At 43.6% G+C, this 27,300-nt stretch overlaps 1 protein-coding gene across 1 annotated transcript in view; it reads right to left on the minus strand.

Annotated features, from left to right (window-relative positions):
• Positions 1 to 27,300, minus strand: part of LOC137655775 (E3 ubiquitin-protein ligase RNF123-like) — a 233,307-nt gene that overhangs the window by 101,818 nt on the left and 104,189 nt on the right. Inside the window, exons 10-12 of the mRNA XM_068389912.1 lie at positions 27,071 to 27,252; positions 15,311 to 15,465; positions 984 to 1,120 (exon numbers count right to left, since the gene is read on the minus strand). Coding sequence (XP_068246013.1) covers positions 984 to 1,120; positions 15,311 to 15,465; positions 27,071 to 27,252 — 474 coding nt within the window. The remainder of the gene's footprint in view (positions 1 to 983; positions 1,121 to 15,310; positions 15,466 to 27,070; positions 27,253 to 27,300) is intronic.

Raw genomic sequence — 27,300 nt, forward strand, 5'->3', positions numbered from 1 at the left:
TTAATGGTTATAATTATCCATTTTCAAAACAAACAACAACATTCATTATGATGAAGATGAAGACAATCTCTTCCTGTAGGCTAATACATTTGTAACCCATAAGCTTTTCAATAAATATGATTTTTGTTACCATATTGAATGAAACTGAACTGAGAATTCACTGACTAATACTTTACATCAGGTTCCTATTTGATAACCTTATTACAGAGTAATTCATTTCCCCAGGTTCCTGACTGATCTGATTACTTTACCAATCTAGCCTGCTGTGGTTAAGACTTAAAGCTGTTATTAACTAGTGAGGTGACTTTCAGTAAGTTATAGCTCAGACATTTGAACGGTGAATAAATTAAGAGAATAAGTCTGGATTATCAGCTTTCCTTACAAATAAAAGGTTGTTTCTTTGAGCAACAAATAGGTAGCATAATTACTACACAAATTGGTCTAGTAGGTAAAAATCAAGTACAAACCTGATGAAAGGCATTTCTCTCCATGGTTCTGATTATTTCATCTCCTGATGAGTACATATTAGTCCTTGTAAAGATTAATAGTTCCAATTGTATTCTTACCAATCTATCAGGATTAAGTACAGAATTAAGTGCCTTATTAACCCCACAAATCTTTAATTTTTTTTGTGAACTTTTGAAACTCTTTAGCAGTTTGTGTTTCCTGGTAGTTCTAATGTTTATTCTTTATTTTACTTAGGTTTTCTTCTTTCTCTTTCAGGCACATGTGATACTATGACAATGATAACACAAATTATTTCTACTACAAATAATTCATAAAGGCAAATTTTATAAGCCTTTATTGCTTTACCATATTATCATGTAGCAAAGATAGTTAAATAAAATAAAAATTTAAAACAGTGGTTTCCGAAGAGGAATAAAATATGGGGTTTTCCCCTCACTAATGGATGAAAACTAAAGTGGAATATCTGAATACCTAGTACATGATAAAACATGATTATACCACATGCTATTACTTACCCTTGATCCAGGAGCATGCTCCTTGAGGAAAATTCTGAATTTAGCTAAGAAGAGGGCCCTGCTGCTATCCTGGTACATAGGAGCATCCTTGGCATTCAATAATAACCGCAGAATTTCTATTTGAATTTTTTCAACCTCTGAAAGGAAATTAAAATATAAGAGTCTGTAAGCATTTCTAAGTACCATTTCAAATGTTAATAATAAAAAATATCAAAGCAACTTCACCACTATAAAACGCTCATTCTTCCAACACATTCCAGGAGAAAGGAAGCATTATGATTGGTTTTATACAGGTTTTATGAATCAACAATCAGTTAAATAATGGTAAAATAAAGGGTTTCATGTGCTACTGTACGCTGAGGATTACTTCTCCCCGTCTCCTAGAGTAGGAGACATCAGAAGATGGAACATACAACACACTAACTCTCTTGGTCAAAAGCCCAAATGAGTAGAAAGGCCATCTTCCGTGTAAGGAAACTAGTGCATGCCTATTTTCTCCCTCCAGGAAACGTTTCCAACAAATCTGGTTGCGGAAATAATGTATGTGCGAGGAATCCCAACATTATTGCCGAAAAAATTTTGATCATTGACTAACTAATATTTTCTTGAATGAGAGCAAACCTGTTCTCAAACAAAATATACAGTTATACAGGCGATCATTTCCCCTTTGGTTTACCCCTCCTCTTTATGTGAGGGGCTAGCCAGTGCTCATAACACAGAAACGGATGTATGGTTACCTGTGGGAGGGGTTTGAAACGTTCGTAAATGTAATGAAAAGTTGCCCACGCTAATGCTATCGTTCTTTTAACGTCGGCTAACAATGTTCCTTCGGGACTAATTGTTCAAAACAATAACCATGTAAGGATAGAATAAAAAGTCTCGGAAGCCTATCATGTAAAAAGACAAGTCGTTATACCCAGGGTATAATGACGGGGGAGGCTGCTTCCATCAAACGGTAGAACCGAGTTTAAGGCAATAACCTTGCGGTTTTGTCTTGGCTAAAGCGCATGCTCCGGATGGGTTACGGCCTTCATGAAGTTTTAACAACACCCATTGAAGTTCTGTAAAAACTTCTCAGGAACGAGTCTCCCGAAAAGGGTGAAGTCTCTTATGTCGGGGCTTGCTTCAAGAAGGCCAGACATAATTGCCATCGACCGCTTACCCGAAGGGGTTGCCATCGAACGCTTTCTCGCGAGTGAGAAAACTACCGTTTAAATCAGGCAAGGCCTGCCAGGGGATATGAACTAGAATGTAAAGAATTTTTCATTCCCTGTTCATTTCCGTCTGCTAACCAAACCACTCAGTGGGAAGGTGGAGGAAAGATGATGGTGGTTCGTTCGAAAATGAAAGGATCGGTGCTGGCAAAACCAGACTAGCTGATATAGTAGTCAGCTGGAAGTGTAGAGTGACGTATCAAGTCACACCTTTGGAAGACCCATCCCGTAGGGGAGGAGGTCGACCATAGAGTTTTCAGAAAAAACTCTGGATCGCGGAAACCGAGAGATTCGGATGAAAACATAGGGGTTCAGAATCTATTTGTGAATTCCTTTCTCACAACCTTAAGGGATGTTGTGCAGAGAACCCACAGGAACTCTGTTGCTGATTCCTGATGGAATTTTCAGGAATCGTGTTACGTGACCAGGACCCAAAGGAACTGTGTCATAGTTACCTGTAGAGATTCGGAAACCCCTAGGAAGCAGGCATCCCTCTGTCATAGGAGTAAAACTCTTGATGACGATGGGTGCGCGCGAACAATTACGGGACGAGAGTTCGAAAACTCTGTCATGAGAGTAAAACTCTTGTGCACTCGTGAACACTTCATACGACGAGTGTTCGAAAAACTCTGTCAAAAGGGTTGTTCGCACACTTCAACCGATTGCGTGAGCCAAGATGGTCGTGCGCGCCAAGGTGGTCGTGCGCGCCAATATGGTCGTGTGCGCGCCAATTTGGTAGTGCGCGCCAATTTGGTAGTGCGCACCAATTTGGTAGTGCGCGCCACATCGGCCATGAGCGCCATTTTGGTCGTGCGCGCCACATCGGCCTTGCGCGCCAAAATGGTATTTTCATTTTAAAATAAGTTTTTAAGTATACTCACCTGGTAGTTACATATATATAGCTTCATCCCGCCGATTCGACGCACGCACGGCAGAAATTCAAAATTCACGGCAATTGCTGATAGATGGTCAGGTGATCATACCTGTGCTCCCTCTACTCCGGTAATTGGAACCATTCTCATTTGTCCTCAGAAATTCCATGCCCCTGTTCTCAGAAGGGAGGGACCTTTTATATATGTAACTAACAGGTAAATATATTTAAAAATTTATTTTAAAATGAAAATACCATTTTTAAATATCTAACTTCCCTGGTAGTTACATATATATAGCTGATTGACACCATTGGTGGCGGGTTAGAGAACCGTTGGAATTTCGTATAATCATTAATCGCTACAAATTAGCTGTACCAATAATCTGGTTTCTACCTGATAAGGAAGCTGGCTTCATAGTTTTCCTGCCTCATTCGCCTGCATTCCTTGAGAGACCCAGCGATCCACCCAGGGGGATGTAGAAAGTCTCTGTGGGGCTGTCACACAGTCCTCGACCTTAACATGACTAGACCACCACCATTCCTATCCTGGCATAGCCATGGACAATGAGCTGACCACTTGACCCACTAACACACTAAAAACACATTCCATAAACTTAACTTAGACTTGCACTCCAGACCGTGGAAGGTTGCAACAACCTTCACAGACAACCTGTGAGATAAAGTTCAAGAAAAAGCAAGGGAGTAAACAAGGTTATAGGTTAGAGGCAGTAGTACCTTCTCCAACTACGGAGCCGGAGGCAAAGTACGGACCTAGGGAACAACCATCCTCATATTGGGTCTGTACCTCTTTTAGATAACAATCTGCGAAGATTGACTTGCTTCGCCAGAATGTCGCTTCCAAAATCAATTTCATAGACTTGTTGTGTCTATAAGCCATTGAAGCTGCCACAGCTCTTACTTCGTGTGCTTCGACTTTGAGGATTGCGAAGCTTTTCTCGTCACAGTTCTAGTGAGCTTCCCTTATTAAATACTTGATAAAGAATGACAGTGCATCCTTTGACAAGGGTAGGTTTCTTCATCGAGCACCAGAGGTTGTCTGCTTGTACTCTCATGTTTTTGGTCCTCTGCAGATAAAATTTAAGGCCCTCACTGGACAAAGGCCTCTCTCCTTTTCCTGTCCTACTAAATGAGTTAACCGTGGTATGGTAAAGGATCTGGGCCATGGCTGAGAAGGATTCTTGTTCTAGGCAAGAAAACCTAGTTGCAGCGAGCAGACTGCATTCTCTCCATTGAAGCCTACATTTTTGCTAAAGGCTTGCAATTCTCCTACCCTCTTGGCTGTTGCCAACGCAACCAGGAATAGGGTCTTCTTAGTGAGATCCTTCCATTAAGCCTTGTTGAGAGGTTCAAACCTGCTAGAGGTTAAAAACATCAGGACTACATCCAAATTCCAAGAGGGGGTGGGTTGTCCTTCCTCTTAACTGACCCAAAGGACCTTATGAGGTCCGAGAGATCCTTGTCTCCCGACACGTCAATATCTCTGTGACAGAAGACGGAAGCTAGGATGCTGCGGTATTCCTTGATGGTTGATACTACTAGTTTCTCTTGGGTTCTTAAGTGTAACAGAAAATCTGCCAGTTGAGTTAGAGAGGTACTGTAAGAGGAAATGTTGTTAACTCTGCACCATTCCCTGAACACGTCCCACTTTGATTGGTACATCTTCATTGTGGACGTCCTCCTCACTCTCGCAATTGCTCTTGCAGCTTACCTCGAAAAGCCCTTCGCTCTTGCCAGTTTTTCGATAGTCAAAAGGCAGTTAGATTGAGAGCGAGGAGATTTTGATGGTATCTCTCTATATGTGGCTGTTCGAGCAGATCGTTCCTACAAGGTAACAATCTGGGGATGTCTACTAGCCACTCCATTACTTCTGTGATCCACGGTCTCATGGGCCAAAATGGAGCTATCAGGGTCATGCGGGCATTGTTCGACTCCCTAAACTTCTTCGTGACACTGTCTAGGATCCTGAATGGGGGAAGGCGTACGTCTAGTCCTTCCCACTCCACGAGGAAGGCGTCCACTGCCACTGCTTCCTGGTCTGGGACTGGAGAGCAGTAAACAGGTAACCTACATGTCTACAGTAGTCCTTCCCACTCCACGAGGAAGGCGTCCACTGCCACTGCTTCCTGGTCTGGGACTGGAGAGCAGTAAACAGGTAACCTCTTTGTTCTCTGTATCGCAATGAGGTCTATTGATGGTTCTCCCCACAGATTCCAAAGCCTGCTGCACACCACGTGATGTAGGGTTCATTCTGTCGTGAGAACCTGTCTTCCTCTGCTGAGAAGATCCGCTCTGACATTCTTCTCTCCCTCTATGAAGCGTGTTATCAGAGTTATATTGTTCGCTTTTGCCTACAGCAGGAGATCTTTGGCTACCTCGTAAAGGGAATTTGAACAAGTGCCTCCCTGTTTCCTGATGTAGGCCAACACTGTGGTGTGCTGAAAATCATTCGGATATAAGTCCGCCAATACCGCAAGTAATCTTTTCAGATCCGCCTCATGAAGAGTTTCTTGCGTCTCCTCCTCTGAGATCTCTTCCAAAGGATTGGCGATTTCCGATGTCGAACGAATGGGGGAATCATGGGCATCATCCTGCTTGCGTGCGTCATGCATGTGTCCAGTATGCTGCGAGGGAGCGTAACGATCCTTGTCCCCTCCCGTCACGCGTCCAGCTTGCTGTGAGGGAGCGTCTATGAGCGCTGCAACTTGCAGCGAGTCCGCGTTTTGCTGGTTGTTAGCGTCTCGCTGTCCTAACTCCGGTCTTATCCTCTTCCTGGGTCTGTTGACGTCTTTAGGTTCCTTCTTGCGTGCTTCCTCTCTTAGTCCTTGCGACTTGTAAACGTCAAACAGAGACGTAATGGACTGCTGAAGCTCTGACAAGAACGCTGCTTGCGGTACCTCTTGCTGCTGGGGAACAACTGGAGATAGCATTGCACTTACGTCTACAGCTTCGGAGACTCTAGCTGGGGTCTTCTGGCGAAGAGGTGGTGATGCCCCTTGCGACACCTCCTAATCCAGGGGAGGGGGAGAAGCGTGAACTGACGTAATCTGCACGTCTTCTTCCTCCGAAGAGCTATGCGTCCTACACCTCTGTTTAGGTGCGGACGCGTCGTCGTCCTCCTCCAACAGGAATCTCTCCGGAGAGCTCCAATTGCTACAAGAGGGTTGCTGGAACGTAACAGGGGACCTGCGCCTCTTGAGAGGTCTCGATTCTTGAGGTTGTCGCCAACCGCGTCTGGGTTTGGCATCTTCCGAGGATGACGAACACGTCCTCATCTCACCTTTCCTACGGTGAGGGGGAGCGTCCTGGGATGCGTCAACAGGATCGCTCGAGGGGACGTCCGCTCGCTGTTCAACATCTCTCACTGCCCTTAGCCTGTCGACGTTCCTTCTCCCAGGGGTTGGGGAGCATGAAAGAGGTCTAGGGCTAGGAGTATGACAGACACAAACAGACGCACCCTCCACCGCACTAGCACTGTCCCCGAACTTGCGCTGCAAACTACGCACTACCGCCATCACTTCGTTATCCGAAGTAAGGGATTGCACTTTAACACCCAAGGCAGAAATAGCAGCCATAATATCCTTCATAGTAGGCTCACTTACCTGCGACTCCGCAAGAGGGTCTGGTGCTACTACCTTAGGGCTAGGATCAAGAATATTAGAATTAGACTAGTTAGAAAGGACTTGACTATCAGAAGACCTAGTACACAGAACACTCGAAGATCTAGCTCTCCTAATTCTGTCCTTTTCCAATCGCCTTACATAGCGATCATACTCTCTCCACTCTCTCTCCGACAAACTTTCACACTCATTACATCTGCCGTAAAAAGGGCCGCCAACTCATTGGATCTGTCTCTTAAGGCTTTATCCATGCAAGACAATGTGGATGAGTCTTTCAGTGTCCCCATCCTACAAAGCATAAACTTTTTTTTTTTTTTTTTTTTTTTTTGAAGGCTCCCAGAGTCCGGTCAAGGAAATTGAACACCTCGAAAGCTCTGAAGACGCCTTTGAGAAGATTATCAAGCTTCGACGTTGACCAGAGCACTTTGGTTCTTCTCATGGCTGTCCGATGAGGGGCGTCCACCAGACTCGAAAAGTCTCCTTGGGCAAAGGCAGGAACTCCCAAGCCGAGAACTTCTTCAGTCTCGTACCAAACGCTAGATCTGGAAGTCAATCTGGCTGGGGAGAAAAGAGAAAACAGTCTTTCCTTGGTCCTTCTTGGAATGCATCCAGTCTCCCATCATTCTCAAGGCTCTCTTAGATGAGCAAGACAACACCATCTTCATGAACAGAGACTCCTTCGACGCTTTCCCTAGCGTAAACTTTGAAGGCGGGGAATGCGGAGCAGCAGGAACAAAATAATTAGGAAACTCTTTGGAAAAAACTCTCATAAGTTTCTTTACATCCACCGAAGGATGAAGGGTCTTAGGATCTTCTCCTTCCGAGATTTCCTCTAAATGATCACTAGGGGAAAGGTGACCGTCGATCCCTTCTTCCGACAGGTCTATAATCGAGGTACAGACGTCAACTCCTTAAATCCTGACTTCTGGCGTCAAGGAGTCCAATATCATGACGCCTGGCGTCACGTTGTTCCAACGCTTGACGCTCGGATACTATGACGTTCGCGATCTTGACGCTCGGAACTATGACGTTTGCGATCTCAATGCTCTGTTTCATGACGTCCGAGGCTCTTACGCTCGGTGTCCCGACGTCCAACTCCTTGACCCTCGGTGTCATGCGTACCAGTCTCTCGACGCTTAGCATGATGTTCCTCCTTACAACGCTCGGCGTCATGGCTACCAGGTTCCCGACGCTTGGTAAGCTGTTCCTCTACTCGACGCTTGGCGTCAAACATCATGTCTAACTCTTACAGCAGCGTTAGTAGCTTGACGTCTAAGGCTCTGACGCTCGGCGTTACGACGTCCGAGTTCTAGACGCTCGGTGTCGTGACTTCCAAGGTTCCGACGCTCGGCGTCATGACTTCCAAGGTTCCAACGCTCGGCGTCATGACGTCCAACTAGTCGACGCTCGGCGTCATGCCTTCCAAGGTTCTGATGCTCGGCGTCACAACGTCCAACTTCTTGACGTTCGGCGTCATGACTTCCAACTACTCGACGCTTGGCGTGAAGTAGTCCAACTCCTTGAATGACGAGCAACTCTCCTTCTTGTCTAGCAGGAAGGGAAATACGTAAGACGCCAGCCCCGTCTGTGAGCTGCGTCATACGACGGCAAAGATAACACTTTTACCTCGCCTTTCCCATGGCGAGGGCGAGCATCCTGGGAAGCGTCAACAGGTACGTTCGAGGGGACGACTGCTCGGGGGCTAATGCCTCTCGCCTCCCTTCGCCTGTCGACATTCCTTCTCCCAGGGGTTGGGGAACATGGAAGAGGTCCAGGGCTAGGAGAACGAAGGGTCCGAGCAGCCGCACCCTCCACTGCACTGATGTAAGCATTGAAACTTGCTCTTTTTAACTCTTTCACATCAGACCATAATTTAGACCTGCCCGCTGCGAGAGATTCTACTCTTTCACCAAGGGCTTAAATGAGCATCCAATAGGCTATACGATTAATATTAGTATTCCCAATATCGAAATATTAGATAACGATACAGAGTATTTTGAGGGACTGTATCGATCGTCATGAGTACTACGTAGCGTAAATTTGACTGTACGCTAGTTTTAATCTCTGATAATAGATCGATGATTATCTAAAGAAACTATACTAATAGGACAAATATTTTCTTAAAAATAATATATTTCCTTTTACATTACAAAAATTAAATACTTTGCTTTGTAAGTTAGTATATTCTTATCATTCCTTGCAAGAAAAAGAAATGTACATACATGTCCTCTGCATTTCTTACATACTGTGTGGGGATCAAGAGCAGCTTTTGGAAGCCGGGTCTTGCACCCCTTTACACACATTCTAACAACAGAGTCAGGCATCTTGAATATCCAGAAAACAAGTTAAAATAAACTGATCAAATCCGACCAACAAAATCTATCTTATCCGTGTGAAAAAGAAATCTAGGAAAATCCAATATCAGCGAAAGCCATCAACCAAAGAAAAACCAAATAATGGGTACTTCACTAATTTGTACTTATAGCAAACCCAAACAAAGTAGAGTGAATTTCCAACGTGTTGCTAGAACGACGGCAGGAAATTTCTGAGGACAAATGGGAATGGTTCCAAGTACCTGGGTAGAGGGAGCACAGGTATGATCACCTGACCATCTATCGGCAATTTTGAATTTCTGCCGTACGCCCGACAAATCAGCGGGATAAAGTTATACTGTATATATGTAGGAAGTTAGATATTTAAAATTGGTCGTGCGCGCCACATCGGCCGAGCGCGCCACATCGGCCGAGCGCGCCAATTTGGTGGAGCTCACCAATCCGGTCATGCGCGCCAATTTGGTCGTGCACGCTAATCCAGACGTATGCGCAAAATGTTGGTCGTGCGCGCCACATCGGACGTGAGCGCCAACTTGGTCATGCACGCCAGATCGGCCGTGTGCACCAATTTGGTCATGCACGCCAATCCGGTCGTGTGCGCAAAAGGTTGATCGTGCGCGCCAATTTACGTGCAAGAGCTCTCAGTGTGGCGAGAGTACTCACTACTAGGTTCACCCGAAGGTTCACGATAGCCTGTGTTGTGTGAGCGCGAACGATCAACACAACGTGAGTCCGCAAACTCTGTCATATAAGTATGGCTATGATCACGAGAACCCAAGGTTCAGCGTGAACTGCGTTGCGAGACCGCGAAGGGTCAGCGCAAACGAGAAACGGAAGTTTCTCTGTCATGAGACCCTGAAGGATCAGCGTGACTAAGGGCACGAGAGACCAAAGGCCTAACGTAGCCTGTGTTGCCAGACCCCGAAGGATCAGCGCAACGAGAAACCAAAGTTTCCCTGTCACTAAACACCGAAGTGTCAGAGTGACTAAAGTTACGAGAGCCCAAGGGTTCTGCGTAACTAATGTTACAAGATCCCAAAGGGTCAGTGTAACGAGAAACCGAAGTTTCCCTGTCACAAAACACCGAAGTGTCAGAGTGACTAAAGTTACGAGAGCCCAAGGGTTTAGCGTAACTAATGTTATGAGACCCCGAAGGATCCGCGTAACGAGAAACCGAAGTTTTCCTGTCACAAAGCGACTATAGTTACGAGAGCCCAAGGGTTCTGCGTAACTAATGTTACGAGATCCCAAAGGATCAGCGTAACGAGGAACCGAGGTTCCTCTGTCATGAGTCCCCAAAAGGTCAGCGTGATTGATGGTACAATTTCCCCAAGGCTCAACGTCACCATCGTTATGAAACCACGAAGGTTCAGCGTAACTGAAACCCAAAGGTTTCGAGAGGAGTCCTGAAGGACTCCTACTGTCATGAGAACCAGCAGGATCAACATGACAAGAGCACGAAGGCTCACGATCACGCCCGCCAAAACGGTGATCGTAACGAGACCCCAAAGGATCAAGGAGAACCAGCAGGTTAAAAAATAACACCTACGCTTAAGAGGTTTGTTCTCCCGAAGGAGAATGTCGCTTAAGATAAGGCTCTCGCTCCGCCCCTGAAGGAGAACCATAAGCGTAATGGGGGACCGCCGGTGCCCAGAGGCAGTCCTGCTTCGGAGAATGCTATGCCACCGCCCCTGGTGGATCAGCAAACTCCTACAAGTTATTTCTCGCGAACGAGAGGGAAGTTCTCCCGAAGGAGATCGCCTAAGACAAGCTTTCTCCCAGGTCTATGGGAATAAAGAGTAGGCGTAAAATATCTCTCTCGCGAATGAGGGAGAAGTCCTCCTGAAGGAGGACATCGCCTAAGACAAGCTTTCTCCAAGCTCTATGGGAGAAAAGCATAGGCTTAATAATATCTCTCTCGTGAACGAGAGTGAAGTCCTCCCAAAGAAGGACATCGCCTAAGACAAGCTTTCTCCAAGCTCTATGGGAAAAAAGCATAGGCGTAATAATCTCTCGCGAACGAGAGAGAAATCCTTCCGCAAGAGATCAAAGCCTAAGTAAAGCTTTCTCCCAGCTCTATGAGAAAAAAGCATAGGCGTAAAAAAAAAATCACTCCCTACGAGAGAGAGAAAAGTTCCCTTTGAAGGAGGAACATCAAGTTGAAGGTTGACAGCGAATGCTACCTCGTAACGTGGACAGCTTACGAGCTACCTGTGAAAAAAGGAAGTTGTGATCAATAACAATTCATGCTCCGCTGCACAAAATACACTATTCGGGGAATAAGTCACCTTCCTTGTAAGATAATTCCTCGAAAGGGAGCTGAACTGTTATGCACTTTAATTCAGTAAGGAAACAAACATCAGCGCAGGGTAGGGCATCAATGACAACTCCCTTACGGGGGAGGCAGTCGATAACGTTGTCAACAGTAATTAAAGTTACAAGTATCTAACAACATAAACCTATATTTCCATTTATTCATATATACACTCACATATATGCAAGATAAATGAAAACACAAGAAAAAAAATAAAATAAAACAGAAAAACAATCAAGGCAAGTCTTGCAGGAGAGATTGGCAGCATGTCCGTCCTCTACCGAGCCATAAAGTAAAGTGGTTACTCAGCAAAGAGGTGTGAGTGAGCGGGGTAGCCAGTCTACCCCAACACCCACCCGCTAACTAGCAGATGGGGTATTTATCCCTCACTAAAATTATTATGGCTCGTCTTTCAACTGCGCCGAAAGTATACCCTATAAATAGCGGAGGGTTTGTATCTAACCGGAACAATTACCCTTTTAAATCATCTAAACAAAGCACTTCCTACATTTTTCAATGCTCAAACCACTAACCTGGCCTACATTAACAGATTCAGCATGAGAGGTAAATGAAGCAGAAAATGGAAGGGGGAAAGGAGGGAGTCTGACCAAAAAAATTAAACCTTTCCTTTATTCTTTATATTAGCTGTTATATCTTTTGTATCAAAATCAACTAGCTTCATGTAAGAAGTCAATAAATCTTTTGCTACAGTCGGTATATCACACATGTAGAGAATATGCTTATACTCAGTCAAAAACGCATAAAGAATGCACATTTAATTTTGCTTAAATTAGCCTAGTATTAATGTCTGATCATTCTTTGGTGGAAGGAAAATTAGTTGTAGCAAAAGAGTGGGGGAATAGAGTGGGGGATGTAAAAGGGAGGTAGTGAAGGTTGAAGAGCTAATAAAACTTGAGGTAAAAATGGAGTATCAAGAAAGGTTGGAAATGGAATATGACAGGAGTGAAAGTGAGAGAAACTGGTAATTTAGGAGTGGAAGTTGGAAAAAGAAAATTTTGTTGGGATTGCAAGAGGATTGTTGGAGAGAGCATGTTGAAGAGTAGTGAATGGTGGAATGAAGGAGTGAAGATAAGAGCGGAAGAGAAAAAGAGTGCATTTGAAGAAAGCTGCAGAGTAATTGTGTAGGGAAGCATGAAAGATATAGAGAGAAAAATATGGAAAACGTAAGATAGCCAAGGCAAAGAGGACAGCTGACTGGATGTGGGGTCAGGGATTGGGTCGTTCATATGAAGAGAATAAGAAGTTTTGGAAAGAAGTGGACACAGTAAGGAAGGATGGTTCGAGAATTGAAGAGAGAGTGAAAGATGGAAATGGAAGGTTGTTAAAAGGAGAGGAGGCAAGGAAAAGCTGGGCAGAATATTTTGAAAGTTTACTGAATGTTGAGGATAATAGGGAGGTAGATATAATTGCTGTTGTCAGTGTTGAGGTGCCAGTGATGGGAGATGAGAATGAGAGAGAGATTACAAGAGAGGAAGTGAGGAGAGCACTAGATGAAACGAGAGTAAGAAAAGCACCTGGAATGGATGGTGTGAGAACTGAGATGTTAAAGGACTGCACTTGAATGGTTGGTGAGATTATTTAATATGTTTTATGTTGTTAAGGGTACCAGTAGGTGTGTATTGCACCACTATATTAGGGTAAGGGAGATGTGCACAAGTGTTGTAATTCAAGGGGTATTAGTTTGTTGAGTGTGGTTAGAAAAGTGTATGGTAGAGTACTGACTAATAGGATTAACGAAAAAATAGATAGTGCAATCTTAGAAGTACAGGGTGGTTTGAGAAGAGGTAGGGGTTGTATGAATCAGATTTTTACAGTTAGGCAGATATGCAAGAAATATTTAGCAAAAGGCAAGGAGGTGTATGTTGTGTTTGTTGTGTTTATGGATCTGGAGAAAGCATGTTGTAGAGTTGATAGGGAAGCGATGTGGAATGTGATGAGGTTATATGGAATCGGTGGAAGGTTGTTGCAAGCAGTGAAAAGTTTCTCCAAAGGTAGTAAAGCCTGTATTAGGAAAGGAAATGAAGTGAGCGAGTGGTTTCCAGTGAGAGTGGGGCTAAGACAGGGATGTGTGATGTCACCATGGCTGTTCAACTTGTTTGTTGATGGAGTGGTGAGAGAGGTGAATGCTCGAGTGCTTGGTCGAGGATTGAAACTAATAGACGAGAGTCATCATGAATGGGAGGTAAATCAGTTGTTGTTTGCGGATGATACTGTACTGGTTGCAGACTCGGAAGAGAAGCTTGGACGATTATTGACAGAATTTGGAAGGGTGTGTGAGAGAAGGAAGTTGAGAGTTAATGTGGATAGAGTAAGGTTACGAGATGCACGAGAAGGGAGCGTGGTGCGAGGTTGAATGTCATGTGGAATGGAGAGTCACTCGAGGAGGTGGATCAATTTAAGTACTTGGGGTTTGTTGTTGCAGCAAATGGTGGAGTGGAAGCAGATGTGCATCAGAGTTAATGAAGGATGCAAAGTGTTGGAGGCAGTGAAGGGAGTGGTAAAGAATAGAGGGTTCGGCATGAATGTAAAGAGAGTTTTGTATGAGAAAGTGTTTGTACCAACTGTGATGTATGGATCGTAGTTGTGGGGAATGAAAGTGACGGAGAGACAGAAATTGAATGTGTTTGAGATGAAGTGTCTGAAGAGTACGGCTGTTGTATCCTGATTAGATAGGGTTAGGAACAAAGTAGTGAGGGTGAAAATGGGTGTAAGAAATGAATTAGCAGCTAGAGTGGATATGAATGTGTTGAGATAGTTTGGCCATTTTGAGAGAATGGAAAGTGGCTGTCTGCTAAAGAAGGTGATGAATGCTAGAGTTGATGAGAGAAGTACAAGAGGAAGGCCAAGGTTTAGGTGGATAGATGGAATGAAGAAAGCTCTGGGTGATAAGAGAATAGAAGTGAGAGGCAAGAGAGCATACTAGAAATAGGAATAAATAGTGAGCGATTGTGACGCAGTTCCGGTAGGCCCTGCTGCTTCCTTCGGTCGTCTTAGTGGCCTCGGAGGCAGCAGCAGTAGGGGATTCAGCCTATGAAACTTCATCTGTGGTGGATAACGGGGAAGACTGGGCTGTGGCACCTAGCAGCCCTTGTCAGGCTAGGAGGAGCGGAAAGAGGAAAGGTCCCCTTTTGTTCATTTATTTGATGTCGGCTAACCACCAAAATTGGGGGAAGTGCCTTGGTAAATATAATAGATTAACTTTGCAATGTGTACCACCTCTAGTTAAAGGTAATACTTTTTATTCCAATAATAAAAGTAAACTTCTACTGGACCTTGAATTTGTGGTCAACATTTTAAATCAACCCTTTAAAAACCACAATCAACCACTGCTGGGGCATAGAATAGAATGAGAAATCAAGACGTCAGCAGCTGGGGGAAGACATTGTTTACACTAGTGCCCTATACCCCATCATGTCTCTCCATTGGGAAAAAAGTGTTTACAAACATTTTTGTAGTTTTTATGTAACTTCTATTTTTAACTAGACCATGTTTTTCCTTTGAAGAAGGAATAGACATAAATTTCACAAAATATCCTTGAAATAAAGCAATGTTTATCCTTTAAAAGTGCTCCTCCATTAATGATTAATAATCATCGTTATGTAAATGTCTGCAGATATTTTTTCTGAGCTATCAAAATTCAATTCTAAGATAAATTAAAATAGTACAGTACTATAAGAATCAGGAAACCAAAACTTTTTCATATGTTAGAGAATTCTTTTTTTTTTTTTTGTATTTGTGATAAGTTATAATCAACATTAAATTTTGAATCTGAACAGGAATAGTAAATCAGTACAATATCATAGACAAAAAACTTACTTTTGAAAATAAAATTTACCACCTTATACCCCAGAATATGATATCATTGAGGTGTAGTTAACATACTAATACCAGTTGTTATAAATGAATAAGTAGAGCACAACAATCCCCAATTCCTACCTTCAACTGCGCAGCGGACAATATTACATGCATTATCATATTCTTTCTTGTCCTCTTCCGCAAAACAATCATCTTTCGACTTCCACCACACGGTAGGCACTACCTTATTAAGACCTTCTTCATCTACAATTTTCACATTTACAAAACTGGGGAATCTGAAAGATAAAGAAATACATGAAATGGGAGGTGCAATTTTTGGCAAATAATAAAAGATTATTTACTGCTACTGTATTATAAAGATTTAATGGTAACTGTGGACTTTAAAACAAAAACATTTATAAACTAAAGCAGCTTTTACATTTATATGTACATTAGTTGGATGTAATTTTAGACCATGTAAAAGCTAATATCTGTTTACAATATATGAAATAGAAAAGATATGACAAATTCAGAGATAATTTGTATTGTTCCTAATGATACAAACCTTTAGCTATTTATTACGGGTATTACTTTCGGCGAAGCTGAAAAGGCAAGTCATTAAAATTTAGCGAGGGTTACCAACCCATTCCCCTAGTTCGCGGGGGTATGGGGGTAGCCTCCTACCACTCTTACACACCCGTGATTCAGCTCACTTTGCTTGGAGATAGGACTTCATGGGGGGGATAGGGCTGGTGGGTAAGTTTGTATAAATAGCTAAAGGTTTGTATCATTAGGAAAAATACAAATTATCTCCGAATTTGTCATTTATTCCCTAACTAGAATACAAACCTACGCTATTTGTTAATGGTGACTCACTCATTAGGGGGTGGACGTCCCTGCCAATCTGGCTTTTGGCTTTACCGGGGGGCTCCTTATCTGAGTATATTTGTACCCAAAATAAGGAGAACCTGTACCTCGCTAAACCTTGCTACGCAAGGTCCACGCCCTACGCAAGCTGTGTTGAGATATTTAGTAAATTGATTCTCCAGGTAAAAGTTATTCCAAGTCTTTGTAGGAAAACTTTTATATCCAAGACTTTCCAAATACAACCTCACCAGGGTATGGGGATGCAACAGTATTAGCTTAATACTAGGTACACAAGGAAGCATGGTTTACCAGCAGTGGTTTGAGGTCAGCGTATGCAGAGAGCCCAGGATGTTGCTTTCCCAGAGAGAGGGGAGGATGAAGAAAAGAATAAGACCCGGTCAAACCTTTTCATTCACGCAGACTAAAACTGGGTAACAGTGCCCTTAACCTTCTGCTACTTGTCCAATACGGAGCTTGAGCTATTATACCAGCTGTTGTGCAGCCACCACAGGGCCAATAAAGAACGTATTGAGTCTCCTGTGGGTCAAATCTTGCAGGTAGTGGGCTGTGAATGTATTCTGACATTTCCACACCCCAGCCTGTAGAACCTGTGTCACTAAGAAATTTCTCTTGAACGCCAGGGACGTAGCTACGCCCCTGACATCGTGAGCTCTAGGGAGACGTGAAGGAGGAGGGTTCGGATTCAGGGCATAGTCTGTGACCTTACGAATCTAAGCAGGGATGGTGTTCTTGGTGATCCTCCTCTTGTTCCTCCCTGTGCTTACAAAATTGCAGGCACAAGGGGAAGGGCTGTGGCTGTTATCGTGAGATACAGCCTCTAACTCCTCACCAGGCAGAGTAAGAGATGATCAGGGTCATTTGTTACGGAGCGGAGACTCGAAATCCGGAAAGAGTAGAATCGGGGATCTGCCACTCCCGAATTCTGAGTCTTGGCAACAAACTCAGGGACGAAGCTAAACGTTAACTCTCCTCATTCCCTTGAATGGGCAATGTCATATGAGAGACCAAAGCTAGTAGGAACACCGTCTTCCAAATTGTGGCGATCTGTTGTCAGGCATAATGGTTCATAGGGAGGTATCTTTAGAGACCTGAGAACTTGAACCTCGTTCCACAGGGGAGGTCTCACTTCAGACTGAGGACAGGTAAATTCGTAGCTCCGTATGAGTAAACAAAGTTCTAGCGATGAGAAAATGTCCATTACATTCATTCTAAGGGCGAGGCTTAAAGCCGAGTGAATTCACCACCGAGACTGAAAGGAACATTTCTTCACGCAAATACACAAAGAACTTCGTTATTGCTGGAATAGTGGCATCGAGAGGAGAGATACTCCTTCCACGACACCAACCATAGAAGACTTTCCACTTTGCCTGGTAGACTGCTGTTGATGATTTCCACTAGCATCCACACATCCTGCTTGCAACTTGTTGCGAAAATCCTCTCTGAGTGAGGAGATGCTGGATAGGTTCCAGGTGTGAAGTTGTAGCGACGCTACAGCTTTATGGAATATGTTACCATGTGGTTGTCTATGTAGATCGTGTCATAGAGGGAGTTCTCTTGGAGATTCCATCAGGAGTTGCAACATGTCCGGAAACCATTCCGCATGATGCCATAGAGGAGCTATGAGTCATTGAGAAGTTGACCGAAGTTCTGGTCTTGTTGAGTACCCTCCTCATCACACAGAAAGGGGAAAAGGCGTAGATGTTGATGTTGTCCCACCTGTGTAGGAATGCATCTTGCCAGAGCCTTGGGGTCTGGGACTGGGGAGCAGTACAACGGGACCCTGAAGTTCAGGCCCGTTGCGAAGTGATCCACCGTCAGAGAACCCCACAAAGTCAGGACTTTGTTGGCTACTAGATGATTCAAAGAACACTTAGTACTCACTATCTGAGATGCTCTGCTCAGGTTGTCGGTGAGCACATTCCTTTTGCCTGGATTGAAGCATGCTGATAGTGGTATCGAGTGAATCTTGGCCCACCTCAGTATCTCTACTGCTAGATGGGGTAGGGGTTGCAAAAGAGTACCTCCTTGTTTGTTAATGTAAGCCACTAGTGCGGTGTTGTTCATCACCACCACTTAGTGGCCCATCAGGAACTGGAGGAACTGTTGAAGGGCCAGGAAGACGGCCTTCACCTCTACCAGATTTACATATGTGGAGGTATTCTGACTCGAGGCCTGAGGCTGTGTGGTGCAGCACATGGGGCCCCCACCGTTTTTATGAAGCATCTGAGAAAAGCATCAAATCTGGGGGAAGGACGAGAAGATTCACTCCCTTTCATAGATTCTCGTTTGACACCCACCATTCGAGGTCCCTCTGTTCCGCTGCTCCCATGGATCAGGATGTCCGGGGAGTCGAAGGACTGATTCCACCTGGACTTGAGTCACCATGGGAGAGATCAAATCCTGAGGTGACCATTGGGAACTAGGCAAGCCAAATAGACAAACCAGAGATGAAAGGTGCCCAAGGAGATGTAGCCACGTTTGGGCTGGAAGTAGTTCTTGTCTGAGAAAGGGTCTTGCGACCTTTCTCAGCCTCATTATCCCGTTGTCTGATGGAAGGCTTTCTGGAGATTGGTGTCTATTATCATGCCTAGGTATACCTGTCTCTGCGTAGGAAGCAGGGAGGACTTCTCGAGGTTTACCATGATCCCCAGATCCTCGCAAAGCCTCAGAAGTTAGTCTCTGTGTTGAAGAAGGGTTGACACTGAGTCCACTAGGATTAGCCAGTCGTCCAGATAATGAAGGAAACGGATACCAATCCTGTGTGTCCACGATGACACTAGGGTGAACACTTTGGTGAAGACTTCAGATGCTGTGGAAAGAATGAAGCACAGCACCTTGAACTGTTATTTTCTGTTGTCTAGGCTGAATCTTCATCACTTCCTTGAAGACGGATGGATTGGGATCTGGAAATACGCGTCCTTTAGGTCCTGTGGTCTTACCGCTTGTCTGACCATGTCTGCCGTCTCCTTTGCTGAATGGAGTTTGCTTGACAAACTTGTTCAGAGTTGTGAGGTCAATGACTGATCTCAAGCCTCCAGATGCCTCTTTCACAAGAAAGAGTCGACTGTAGAAGCCTGGAGACCAGCCGAGGACCTCCTGGAGAGCGTTCTTCTTCAACAGGGTCTAGACTTCTGCCTGGAGGGCTAGCCCCTTTGCTGATCCCATCGCAAAGGAGTCTATTGACACTGGATTCCTGATCAGGGGAGGGAGAGATGTTGTGAACAGGATGCAATACCATCAACGAATCACGGAGACTGTCCAGGTTTTGATCCCGAGTTGCTTCAACCTGTCCCCGCAACTTAGTAGGAATTCCCCAACTGGTGGACAAGTGGGGAGAGTGCCTATTCTAGCGTTAGCTGTCTAGGCCGCTCCCTCTAGGAGGTTTTCCTTCCCTGGAGGACTTTGTGCTTTTCCCGTCCTTGGTCGGAAAGGGCTTTTTAGACACCACTGACTTTGCTGCTGTCTTGTTTTTCGAGGACTTGGTTGGAAAGGATTGCTGAGGAGCTGGTGGTTTATAGGATATGGATGTCAAATCCCTATGGAGGAGGGTGTCCTGGTGAGACTTCCTCCATCTCTCAGCAGCGAGTTCCACGTCTTTTGGCTCAAAAAGCGAGGAACCCTCTAGATCAGTGGTTCTCAAACTGGGGGTCGCCAAATGCTTTTGGGGGGGTCGCGAGATGATGTTAAGAAAATATAGATATAAGTAAGCAAAAAATAGTATTATGGTCAACTTTAGTTTTAAGGCTAAATCATAATAATTCTGCTAAAATATTTCAAATCAATAATAAACCAAATGTTTATATTTTAGTACAACAAATATATATATATATATATATATATATATATACACCTTATATTTTGTCATTTACCGTAACTAGTTACGAATTGTTACGCATCTTTAAGAATAACACTGAAAAGAGAGCCGGGTGGGACAATAGTAACACCATGGGCCTTTGCAAAAACTAAACTAAATACTACACACTAGTGATTCCCCCACTGCTGCGCTGGGACTAAGTTTCTATGCAGTAGTGTCACTGATTTTAAGCTAGCATTATTAGTTTTGGAAGGTATGATTTATCAAACATAAACGTCTTTTTTTTGCTATTTTTGACAGTTCTGAGCAAGGGTGTATATCCGTCAGTCCGCGTGATTCTCATACGAGTAGGATATTCCCTCGCTAATAGCATACTAGTTTTGCCGTAACTTACTCATATTTTGTCATTTTATTTTTCCCCTTTAAGCAAACGAGTCTGTTAACTATAAAAAACGAAGCAAAATTATTAAAGCTGATGGACTTTCATGTATGGGTAAATGAATACATAATATTTAAATAAAACAAACTAAACATATAAAGAAATACAATAGTAATTATGAAATAATAAACGAATAAATTGAAGATATACAAAAGGGAAAATAAGTAAATAGCTGAATAGTTAAATAGATAAATAAATGAATTAACACATTTATAGATAAATGCAAACAAAAATGAATGAAAAAATAAGTAATTAAATGAATATATAAAATGTAAAAAATTAATGGATAAGTAAATAAACTGATTGATTGATAAATAGATTAGTTAATGAATAAATAAATCAACTGATGAAATCAGTAACTGATTAGTTGATAAGCAAATAAAAAAAAACAATAAATATAATATATTTATATATCTAGCCACTGATAGTGTTAAACTATTATTCATAATTTTTTTCCACGCATTACATTTTATTATACAATGTACTTGCAATAGTTCCAATATTTTACCTACATTTCCTAGAAACATTGTACAAAACCGAGATGTCACCTCCCCATCTCACTGTCAATTTACACTCGTACACGTTCAGTACCTGTCCGTTTTCCAGTCCTGAGCTCCGTTGGCGCACAGTGAATGAGCGTGACCAGTTGCCAGATGCTTAATAACAATGCATCACCAATTTACAGTAAAATTTTGACTTTTGCTTGATACTCAGGGTCTCAGATTACGTGATGCTTAAAACTAAATGTCAGTATACATACTTTCAAATTTATCTGGTATTTAAATAACAATTAATTGATATTTTATCTATCTGATTATCAATATGGCATTTACTATCAGCAGTCCAAGACGGCACATGAGTTGAGTTAGTCAACGGTGAGTCTTTCCTCAGTCACAGCTGCCTCGTGTGTGTTTAGGGACAATTTTTGATAGCAAGCTATATACATATTAAGCAACATGGAGCGATGGATAATTCGTAGGACTGCAAACAAGGAAGGAACATCAGATACTGACAACAGTGTCTCAGAAACAACTGATGAGATTCCTTCCGAACTACCATCTACCAGTTCTACTTCAAATATAGATAAAAGGCAAGACAAACGTAAGGGTAAGACCTCCCAGTATGACCAATCATCCAAACCCAAACTTCGGAAATATCAAGCAGAATTTATAAAATTCGGATTCACTAGTTTTACCATTGATAAGATGCAGTACCCCCAATGTGTTATGTGCTCAGAAGTACTTGCAAATGAAAGCTTAAAGCCTGTGAAAATGAAAAGGCATTTGCAAAGCAAGCATCCTTCTCATGCTGATAAACCAATAGAATTTTTCCGTCGAAAGGAGGGAGAGTTGCAGGGTCAAAAACAAGTGCTAGCTCAGAAAACCACCACCTCTGCCAAAGCTCAGATGGCATCATTTGAGGTAGCATACCTAATTGCACAGTCCAAGCAGCCACATACCATTGGGGAAACCCTCATGAAACCTGGTGCAGTGACTATGAGTCGGATTATGCATGGTAATAAGATGGCCCGTGAGCTGGAAACAGTCCCGCTGTCTAACGACACCATTACTCGACGAATTAATGACATTTCAAATGACATTAAGTGTCAGCTGATTGAGAGGGTTAAGGGAAAGAAGTATGCTTTGCAGCTAGATGAGTCGACAGACATATCAAATTCTGCACAATTACTTGCATTCATTAGATACAGTTTTGGTGGAAAACTTCAAGAAGACATGCTTTTTTGCACTGTACTAGAGGGGACCTATACAGGTAGTGACATTTTCACAAAGCTAGACACCAAAATACAAAAGGAGGGCTTGTCTTGGGACCAGTGTGTTGGTGTGTGCACAGACGGTGCTGGGGCAATGTTGGGTAAGAGGAAAGGACTTAAAGCAAAAGTTTTACAAGTGGCACCTCACGTAAATTTTACACATTGTATTATTCACAGGGAAGCTCTTGCTAGCAAAGCACTCAATCCAGAGTTAAGCAGTGTTCTTCAAACTGCGATTAAAATAGTAAATTACATCAAAACACGTCCCATAAATGCCAGGCTGTTCTCCACACTCTGCAATGAGATGGGCTCGGAGCATGAAGCACTGTTGTTCCACACAGAAGTCAGGTGGCTGTCCCGAGGCAAAGTTCTCAGCCGCTTGTACGAACTACGAGATGAGGTGCGCCTGTTCCTGATCAAATCTGAGTCCCAACTTGCTGACTATCTGACTGACCCTGACTGGTTAGCAAGTCTAGCATATTTGTCTTGTATATTCGAAAGACTTAATCTGCTGAATTTATCACTACAAGGCCCAAACACGAACATCTTGATTCTTTCTGACAAAATTGATGCATTTACAAGGAAGCTGGAACGATGGGCTGTGCGAGTTGATGGGGGCAGTGTTGAAATGTTTCCTGAGGTGGAAGAATTTATGGCGGAGAATGAATTAAGCGTCGATAACGTGAAGGTAATGATCACGACTCACCTACAAGGTCTTGTGGACCACTTCAAGAAATACTTCCCAAAAGAGACAACCCCACAACAATATGACTGGATACGGCAACCATTCACTGCTACAGGGGATCACTTATCATCCGACATGGAGGATGAGCTGCTGGAGCTCTCCAGTGATCGGACTTTACAGGCATCGTTTGGCTCAACCCCACTGGATGAGTTCTGGATTTCAATTGCAAGGGAATATCCACGATTATCCATGGCAGCAATGGATGTATTACTTCCTTTTGGATCAACCTATTTATGTGAAAAGACTTTTTCGGCACTGACTTATATAAAAAACAAATACCGATCAAGACTCAGGGTGGAGGATGATCTCCGAGTTGCCATCTCTGGTATCAAACCCAGGATGGAGTTACTGTGCTCAAAAAAGCAGGCCCATGTATCTCACTAATTGATGTTAGTTATTCATGATAAACTTAGGCCTGTGTAAATACTGTTTTCACTGTGGAATAGGGATATAATTAACTAATCACTGCTAGTGGAGCCCCATAGTTGGGCCTAAATATTGATCATTGTCATTAAACTTCCATGAATATTGTACTTTTATTTTAACAGTTACTAAATAAGTAATTATTTCACAAGAAATTCATACAGTTCTTCTAAAGCCAAAAAAAAAAAGAAAAAAAAAATATTATCTCAGACATTTCCAAAATTTTCCAAAATATTGATTTTGAAACCAAAAGGGTATGAAATAGCTTTGAGTCTACTGGATGTTTGTGTGGGTATACTGTCTCATCTGAGAATTATAGATCATTAGCTGATTTTAGGTTTCAGAAAATTTGTAATATCAGCACCCAAGTCAAACGCTATAATTATTTTGTTAATCATTTTAAGCCCAGCCTGAATATCTAAATTTTGGTATAAAGATACCAGTAATTTTTTCTTTATTGTGCTAAAGTTTACAAACACTGACATAATTTATGCTATCTGCAGTAGCTTTCTTCAACAAAGGTATAATTCTAATTTCATACTTATTTTTTTCTCTTGAAGCAGTTAGCAAAGTGTGAGTGCCTGTACGGATTTAACATTAATTCTATAAATTTAAATAGACTGTATTGCTTTGCCTATTTTGTCTTTAAAGATTGTGATTTTTTCTACAAGTAATAAATTAGTTAACTCTATAATGCGTATATTTTTTGCATTTATCTTATCATGTTTGTTGTTATTATGTTCTTATGATTCGGGGCATAGGCATGTACTGTGTGTGTGTGTGTGTGTGTGTGTGTGTCAGAAGCACTTCGGGGAAAGGCGAGGGTCACATGCCTCTAGCAATATCGTTTGGGGGGTCGCGGGCTGAAAAGTTTGAGAACCACTGCTCTAGATAGCCATTCCTGAGCCTAGCTATCTCACCATTTGGGACCTGCTGAAGGAATCTCTCAGACACCACATCTCGACATTTCAGGATGGTGTTTGCCCTCAAGTTTGGGACTTGATGGGCAAGAAACTCGATGGAGCGGGTGACTGAGAGAAGGAAAGTTTCCATAGTTTTCCTGGTACGTTCCTTGGAAAATCCTTGGTCTGTACCAGGAATCCCAGGGTTCCCGACCAAAGATCAAGCCACGAAGTAGCCTGCTGGGCATACCTCGTGACCTTTGCCAGGTTGAGGATCTCAGCTGCCGAGAAAGAGACCTGACGGCTGGAGAGCCTCTCAAGACAGACCACCTAGGTAAGCTCTTCCAGAGAGTGGTGGAGTGGAAGAGCTGGACGAGGCTCATCCAAGACCTCAAAGCATCTCCTCTGCTGGACGCGAGGGGTTGACGGTAGAGCCGGGACGTTGAGAGGAGGAGAGATGGGAGAGCTGTTGGACTATCTTTGCCTGGGCACTCTTTAGCCCTTGTGACAAGGGCAAGGCTGCAATAGTCTTGAGGTCTTCTGAGTGCCATAGACACAATCTAAGACCATTTCTTTGCCCTCTCGTGGGGGAATCTCCGGGTCAGTAAACACGTTAAGTACCCTGATGAGAGTCAAGACTTGCCAAAAGGCATGTTCTGACTCTTTCTGCTCCCCTTTTGAAGTGGGAGTAGCAGCAAAGTCTCCTTCTTCCACCCCAGAGAGCTCCTCTCGGGTTCGGTCGTGAACATCCCTAGAGTGACTGGTAGTTCCTGCAGGCCTGGAGGTCCTTGAAGAGGACTTTGGCAGAGTCTTAGAGTCCTTCGATTCCTTACGGGGAAGGAAATAGGACTCTAGCATCGAAGACCGATTACAGTTGTACTTCCTGACTTCCGCCAGAGGTGAAGAGCTCTCTGTGCGAGGAGAACCTTCCTCCGAAGGTGGGAGGGAGGAAATCCGTCACATGCGAGTCTCCCTAGGAAAAGGTGAGCCATGGGATCGACCAAAGGGAGAGTCCGAAAGGACAGGTCTGGAAAGCCTAACAGGAGTCAGTTTCCCCCTAGGTGATGTTACCACATCTGAGACTCCTCTCTTCCTCTTCAGGGGAGAAGTAGCAGAGGCTCTTTGCCGGAGCTTTGCTGGTGTCGTAGGATGTTGCAAGGTCACAGAAGAGCAAGATGAAAAAGCAGGACCTAAAGCTTGCACAACTACTCAAACCATGGCACTGAACCAATGCTGCTTGATGACGGTGGCACTGTCAGAAAGCCCTCCTGAAGAGAAAGGGATCCAAGCTTCCCTGCGAGGAGTCTTGACCTATCATTGATGCGGTGGGTCCGCCTTCAAAGATGGTATCTTCAGTACCTTGAACCCTTCTGTGGAGCCCTTTCCCTGGTGGTTGCACTGTAATGCATTTAAGGGGAGGAGAATGGGGCGACGGTGACATGTCAAAACAACTACCTTCCTGTTCCTTTTGAACGAGAAATTTCCTTGAAGTTAGAGAAACTTGTTCCACTGTAGAGCGCTAGTGCGTTGGATGACGCTGGTGAGCCGGGGAGTGCTGATGCCCCGGAGAGCGCTGGTATGCAGCGAGCACAGGTGCGTAGGTGGGCGCGGGTGCGCAGGTGAGTGCTGACACAAGAGAGCGCGCTCTGATGCACAGGAGAGTGCTGGTGCAAGAGAGAGTGCTGGTGCAAGAGAGAGCGCTGGTGCGCAGGAGAGCACTTGGGAGCTGGAGAGCGCTGATGCGCCAAAGAGCGTTGGTGAGCTGGAGAACGTTGAAGCGCAGGAGAGCGCTGATGTGTGGGAGAGTGCATATACACAGGAGAGCGCTGTCAAGCTGGAAAGCGCAGGTGCGCTGGTGAGTGTTGGTGTGCTGGCGAGCTAGGAAGGGTGCTCTCATTTCTAAGAGGTTTAGGTGGCAGTGGTGTTGGGCTTCGGACCAAAGTCTGGAGGTCCTGTGCTGCAACAGATTAGCCCCTCACCCTTCTTTTGATGAATCCATAAAGAGCATCAATTTCGGGGGAGGATAGAGGAGGTCTATTCTCTTGAGTAGGTTATTATCTGATACCCACCACTTCAGGTCTCTCTTCTGCTCCGACCCTTCCCTTTGTGGACCAGCAGGTCTGGAGGACACTTGAACTGAGACCAGGTCTTCAGCTGCCACTGGAGAGTTTGAGTACGAAGATGACTGTTGGGTACCAGGGCCTCTAAAGAGGCGAGGTGACCTAGTAACTTCTGCCAAAGATGTGCTAGCAGTTTTTCTAATGATAGAAATGGTTCTGCTGCTCGCTTCATTCTCTCCTATTTTGCTAAGGATGGGAAGACTTTGCTTAGATTTGTGTTGATGTTAATCCCTAAGTATACCAGAATTTGAGTTGGCAGCAGGGAGGAATTCTCAAGATTTAGCATGACCCATAAATCTTGGCAAAAGTCAAGAACCCTGTCTCGATAAAGAAGAATTTCCATCGAGTCTGCTAGAATCAACTAGTCGTCTAGGTAACAGAGCAGATGGATTCCATTCTTGTGCGCCCAAGTTAACACTAGGGAAAACACTGGACAAATTGGCATTCTCCATAAGAAATGCACATACTCTTACATACAAGAGGAAAAGGGAAAGTTTATAATTTTAAGGTCAGTTGGTTTTAATGGTTTTTAAACTCAAAGCAAAGAAGAATTAAGAATGTCAGTTCTCTTCCAAGACGAAATAAAAAGTGGCACGTGCTGACTACTGCATGTGTAAAGCAGGGTGGTTGGTCTATTCCCCGCTAACTAGCGGAGGGTAGTTGCACCATGCTAAAAGTTTTACAGCTAGTTATAGCTGTCGCCAAAATACAGATATATCTCCAAGGTGGGCTGAAAGGTTTGTCTTTGGTGTCGGAAACATTCAAAATTTTGGTAACAATTAAAGTTAGCACATCATACCTGACTTTATCAAAAAGTATATTGTTCAGGCAGTATTTCCTAAGGCGATCATGGGAGAGAAGAACATACAAAAGACAAAGGTTGTATTTCTGACCTCGGAAGTTAATATCTTCTGCTGGCTCTTTGTGCCCCGTCAAGAGGCAGATTATCAAATTTTCTAGGCACTTCATGAGTTCATGATCCTGTGAAAATACAGCAAAGTAAATATCAAGGAAACACAGTATTACTAG

This window comes from Palaemon carinicauda, chromosome 16 (assembly GCF_036898095.1).
Source record: "Palaemon carinicauda isolate YSFRI2023 chromosome 16, ASM3689809v2, whole genome shotgun sequence".
In the NCBI taxonomy this organism is placed as follows: Eukaryota; Metazoa; Arthropoda; class Malacostraca; order Decapoda; family Palaemonidae; genus Palaemon; species Palaemon carinicauda.